Below are 6,000 nucleotides of genomic sequence, written 5' to 3' on the forward strand. Positions count from 1 at the left end.
TTGTTTTGTCATGGCTCATTGGTTCTCAGCCACTTCCTTACAAGAATTTCTGATAGACTGTCGTCTATACAAATAACAAGAAATATTCATATTGTGTACTAATAACTCCTTTTACTATTTGATATGTAAGTCAACATATTAGTAAATAGCATAATACTATACAGAGATGGGGAAAACCAAACAAATAATTTTCTAGAATAAATTAACAACCTTCACAGATTGTGCTACCAGCCTGCAGATGAAATCCATGAAATCCAGGTCTTTGTAGCAGTGTGTGATGACAGTACCCCTTGCCAGTGGGACTCCAGGTTTCTTTAAATGGTGAAAAAAAGAAAAATTAGCACACTCAAGGGCAAAGTGTAGCACCCAAAGTAAAAATTAATATAAACTCTAAATTAATCCTACCGATCAGTTAACACCACTTAAAATCAAATAAGTAAATGGAAACCCACACACCACTCTGGAATTTTTTGTATCTGCATTAAGACAGATAATGAAAAGCATTACATATAAACTATATTCAAATAAACATATATTGTAGTAATTGACATATCTTCCTAGCAGTAGCAAGTACTTGCACCTTAAAAGCATACTTCAACTTTGCCAAAACAAAATCAAAGCTTTTTATAATTAACTTTATATTTATAAAGAAAGATAGCAGAAACAACAGGTGGGCATCCAGGCTCCATCCTTGCAATTAAATCTTTCAGTACAGTTCTACAACTAACCACATGAACAGGTGGTCCATATTCATAAACCTAGTAACAGAGTCAAGACATTATTAATAAAGTCCCTCATGCTTCTCTCAGCTTGCATCTGTTAAATACTTTACCCTTATGGGATCCATCCAATGCCATTTATGAGTTGGGCTTTTTATATTTAAAAGCTGAATAACTCTCACAAATAGATTAGTCTCATGATATGGCAGAACACAACCAATCAAACTATCTTGATTGTAGAGATGGATGTGAAATCTAAGGAAAAACACATAAACACAGTTAAAAATCATATGGAAATCCAAAAAAACCCGACCCAGTCACTTTCTTCTCAAAACATCTGGTTTACTTGTTTTTAAGCAAGATGAAAGATGATGTCATACTGACTCAGACACATGGTCCACTTACAGTCCAGAATCCCTAGATGGCTGCTAGCCTGTATGCACTAAAGGAAAGAAACAGAGCTAGCAATTTTTTCCTCCCTTTCAGTAATTTTAGATCCCTATAGGAGTTAAGTATGAATTTCAGTATAATATATTATATCATATCATATATATAAAACTGTGTTTCAAAGGCTGTAGCAACAAAATCACCCACTCTTTCATGACATGAAGTATTACACTTTCTGCATCTGGGTAGATTAATTTAAACAAATACAACATCACTTCACAAAATACTTGATATGTTTTTTCTTCATACCTTCCTACATAATCTTGAAATAAGACTACTTAGCTCATGTTATAATACAAGGGCATCATATTCATGGTTCACAGTTAATACTGAAAATCAGCTATTTTACACAGCCCATTTCCAAAAGTGTATGACATAAAATGCCTCTCTAGGTCCTCTGTAAGACAGCTAGAGCTGGGCAAATTTGGTGAAAGCTAGGCAAAGCATTTATTGCTTTTATATTGATTATCATGACAGATCAAAACTTTCACAGAAATTTATCAAAAGACAAAAATCTAATTGGCAAAGAAGAACATCTGGCCCCATAAAGACTAAGCCCAAATGAGTATTTTTAACAATTTAACCTGTGTTTTTAGAAAACAAGTAAAATTATTTAGAATTTTTTCTCAATGGTGAAAAAACATCTGGCATTTCTAGTAGTCTTATCTATTGACATATACCTGTGGATCAGCCATTCAAGGCACTTCTGGGCTGGCTTAAGCATAAAGTAAGGGGACAGGTGAATTAGGAACAATGAAATATTCTTATCCAGTTGCTGATTTACTGCTTTAGACTGAACACTGCGCTCCAGGCCTTTGGACGTGGAACTAAACAAACTGGACTGGAACACTTCAAATGAAGGATCAATCCCCATCAGTTCTTCTAAGCCAGTACATCCTGTGGAAAAAAAATGGAAGAAAGCTTTAAACGCAAGTTTTATTCACCAGTCCTACCCACCTACTTCCTCAATGGCCTCAATAGCTTCCTTGCTATACTGGTATACGTTACACTCACTATGAAAACCAAACCAACCAGTAAATCTTACTAAAAACATTAAGACCAAAACTTTTGCTACACTTATAAATTAGAGCGTATCCAGCTGGCTGCGGGAGGTTAAACATCCCTTCCATTTGCGAGATTGCATCTGGAGCAATGTGTACAATTTTGAGCTCGTGAGCAGAAGAAAAACATTGCCAGATCGGTGTGAGTCCAGCACAGGAGCACTAAGATGGTCAGGTGACTGGTAAATAATATAAAAGGAAACTGTATGGAGGAATTTGGCTTGTTCAGCCTGCAGAAGAATCAACAGGAAATCTTCCTGCTGTCTGCAACTACTTGATGGGACATAGAGTAGGTTATCAAGAATACGGAGCCAGCCTCTTCTCACAGATGTACAATGGGAGGATGGGAGGCCACAGATATAAGTAAGAACATATGAAACTCCAAGGCAATGTACGGATTGATTATTATTTCTTTTTTTTAAACACGGGGGTGGTCAAACACTAAATCAGAGGCCCAATATTGGATCAGAGACCATTCATCCTCAAACTCCATCCTCAAACTCAGCCAAACACAGGCCTGAGCAACCTGGACTAACTAGCCCTGTGGTCAGTTGGGCTAGTACCAAACAACTGTGAGAGGTCCCCTCCAGCCAAATTTATTGTGATTTTATATGGATGAAGCAAGCAAAGGTACCTCTTTAAATAAATTAAAATACAATATTCTAGGTACACCACTGGATAAATTAATTCTTTATTTCACAAAAGCTTGTAAATATTAATGGCTAATCACAAAGAAGGCGGTTTCAGCTGAAATGAAGACACTAGGTGGTTGGCTGAAATATGGCAAAAATAAACTATTTGATGTAGCAGTTCTACAGCAGCTATTTAAGAAACAAAAAAATACTCTATGTTGCATCAAAGACATATAAATCTACAACCTTGTTACTTAACATAGGTATATTATATTAATTTTTCTGGTTTTAGAAAACAGCCTTCTCAGTCACGAAGCATCAGATTCCTGGGTAAAGTTCCAAACAAAAATGGAAAGAAGTAAGCACAAAGGATCTGAAGCATGCAAACACAGCAATGGCTTCTGCCACCTTACACTATTTGTGGCCATAGTGTAACCAAAGAGCAGGGTGTCAGCATGTTTCGATGAAATCACAGAATTCAGGTTGGAAGGGACCTTGGGCAGCTCTCTAGTCCAAGGCCCTGCCAAAAGCAGAGTGTGCCCTGAAATCAGTTCAAGTTGCTCAAGGCATTATCCAGTTGGGGCTTTCAAAAGCACGAAGAGCACAACCTCTCTGGACAACCTGTTGAACTGCTTGACTGTCTTCACAGTGAGAAAAGCTCTTCCTTATATCCAGTTTGAGCCTCTGTTGTTTCAACTTATGCCCATTGCCTCCTGTCCTCCAGCCGACCTGTCTTCCCGAAACCTCCTCGCAGGTGCTGGCGGGCTGCTGTCACACCCCCCCAAGGCCTTCTCTTCTCCAGGCTGAATGAGACCAGCCCCACCAACCTCTCCTTACAGGGCAAATTCTCCAGCCCTCGGCCACCTTGGGGCCCCCAACTCTTCCCAAACCTTACCCATCACGCACCCAGAAACGTGCTCCAAGAAGACTGGCTCCATGCTCTTCCCATAGACTGGAGCGATGCTGATTAACCCATAGGTTCTTGAATTATCCTTCTGGCCTCTTTTTAATACGGGCTTGCCTTTCCCAACCATTTTTTTTTTTGACAGACAATTCATTAAATCACCGGGACTTAAACCACCCCAACTCACCGATTGCAAAAAACGTGTCCCTGTCAATACCAGCAGCCTCCTTGCAGGTGAACAGCAGCGACGCTACTTCGGTGCGGTTCAGGAGGCTGGGGTCAGTTTGGGGAAGCGCCAGCCGCTTCAGCTGCTCCGCCAGGGACGTCATGGCTTCGTCTCCCAACCAAAGAGGCCTTCAGAGAAACCTAATGGAAGAAACCCAAAGCAGGCCCGCGGGTAACGCAGCTGCGTGGAGGCAGACGCCGCCCCTGCCCCCGCCAGCGCCCCTCAGGGCCGCGCACGCCCGACGGGGGGGCGGGGGAGAAGAGGGACGGCGGCAGGCGGGGAGACGAGCCCCCTCCCGGTCCCGCTCCCGGTCCCCGCCACCGACCTGGCTCCGCGCCGCTGCCCGCCGGGCCCCACGTGAGCCGCCGCGCCGCTCACCCGGAAGCGGCGGCCCGGGCGGAACGGGAAGCTGCGGCCCCGCCGCCCCGCCTCAGCCGCACGGAGCCTGCGCCGCGCGCCGCCCCTTGGCGCCAGTTTCGCGCCTCCGAGCGCGGCCCCGGTGTGGAGGTGACGTCCAGGCCTGTGAGGCGGGGAGAGCGGGACGGGCGCGCAGCCGGTGGGTCTTGGCCCGCAGCACGGGCGGGTGGATGGAGAAGCCTCCGTGAGGTGTCTGTGGCCAGGCGTGCTGCTGGCCTTGTGCTGTGCCCAGCAGTGGGGGGCCATCCCCTCAGCAGCGTCTCAAGTGAGGGTGCGTGCAACAGGAGTAGCTCTGTTACTGAAATCTCGGAATGAAAAACTTTTCAACACCAATGTGATGTAGATAAGCAGACACTTCTTTATTGACGGCCGGGTGCGTGAGTGAGTCCTCTCACGATCAACGCACACCAAGCTTCAAAATCATACACCTCTTCTAGAACTTATTCATACATATTCATTAAATATTCATGCATAAACATAGTATTTCCCAAAAATCATTCACATACTCTCGCTTCGTATGTTAATTAGCTTATCAGTCCTTCGCGCTTGCGCATATTCTTCCAAGACTTGTGGGCAGGGGTCTTTGGGAGGAAGGCCGTAGGGCTTCCTCATGTGTACTTTTCACCTTTTGCCTGGTACGTGATGGTCATGCAAGTCTGCAGTGTTCTTATCGGCCTGAGCTAATTTATGTCCTTGTTGACCATCTGTTTCTTCTGCTTGTTTCTTTTAGTCGCTCCCTCTAGATAACTTATAAACAGGCTCCTTGTTAGAGAAAGTTAAAGAAAGAGAAACAGACTCCTTCTTTCATCAGTTATTTCATTAATTATTTCTTTCAAACTATGGTTACATGACCTAATTACTATACCTACATTCTTTGAGTAAATATAAGTTCTTAGCCTTGGTACAGGGCTGTACAGAGGATTTCATAGCAGCTTTTGTTGTGCAACTACTAGTTTCATTAGAATATATTTCTTATTCCTCTATATTTCTATTAAAATAATTTTAGCAAATCTTTAACAGCTCCACCTCAGGCTTTTTCCATATCTGGAGTGAGTAACGCTCAGGGAAGTGCAGGATTCCCCTGAGTGCAAAAGGTCATGAAAGCTACTGTAGTGTGTGGGGGCTAGGTCCCAGCTGCAGACCCACAGAAGTAGGTTGGAAGAGTCCCCTAAAAGCTGTCTGATTTCGCCCCAGAGCAGGGCCAGCTTGGAGCCAGTTGCTCAGTTTTGGTCCAGTTGCATTTGGAGTATCTCCAAGGATGGAAATTCCACAGCTTCACTCAGGCTTCTCATCCATAGTTTGGTTGCCATCAGGTTGAAAAGAAATTCCTAGTATTAAAAACTACAATGTCTCCCACCAGCTTGTATACAAGGCTGCAGGGTTCTGTGCTTGGAAGTTGGTGCACAAAGCCAGAAAGGCAGCATGGCTTGTGAGAAACCAGGAGAAGCCTGGAGAAAAAAAAAAAAAAAAAAAAAAAGCAGAAAAAAAACTAATTTCCGTTGATGTCAGTGGATGGACAAAATGATGCCAATACAACAATTCCAGCACCAGATCTGTACAATTACTTCCATGTGTTTTTGAGAATCTGTGTAGT

General features: G+C 43.2%; 1 protein-coding gene across 1 annotated transcript in view; it reads right to left on the reverse strand.

Moving 5' to 3' along the window:
- Nucleotides 1–4,398, reverse strand: part of HEATR1 (HEAT repeat containing 1) — a 38,667-nt gene extending 34,269 nt beyond the window's left edge. Inside the window, exons 1-5 of the mRNA XM_040597482.1 lie at nucleotides 4,315–4,398; nucleotides 3,951–4,129; nucleotides 1,847–2,063; nucleotides 833–974; nucleotides 211–312 (exon numbers count right to left, since the gene is read on the reverse strand). Of these exons, the coding sequence (XP_040453416.1) occupies nucleotides 211–312; nucleotides 833–974; nucleotides 1,847–2,063; nucleotides 3,951–4,092 (603 nt within the window). The 5' untranslated portion in view covers nucleotides 4,093–4,129; nucleotides 4,315–4,398. The remainder of the gene's footprint in view (nucleotides 1–210; nucleotides 313–832; nucleotides 975–1,846; nucleotides 2,064–3,950; nucleotides 4,130–4,314) is intronic.
- Nucleotides 4,399–6,000: the final 1,602 nt, after the last annotated feature.

The sequence above is a fragment of the Falco naumanni genome, chromosome 6, assembly GCF_017639655.2.
Source record: "Falco naumanni isolate bFalNau1 chromosome 6, bFalNau1.pat, whole genome shotgun sequence".
Classification (NCBI taxonomy): Eukaryota; Metazoa; Chordata; class Aves; order Falconiformes; family Falconidae; genus Falco; species Falco naumanni.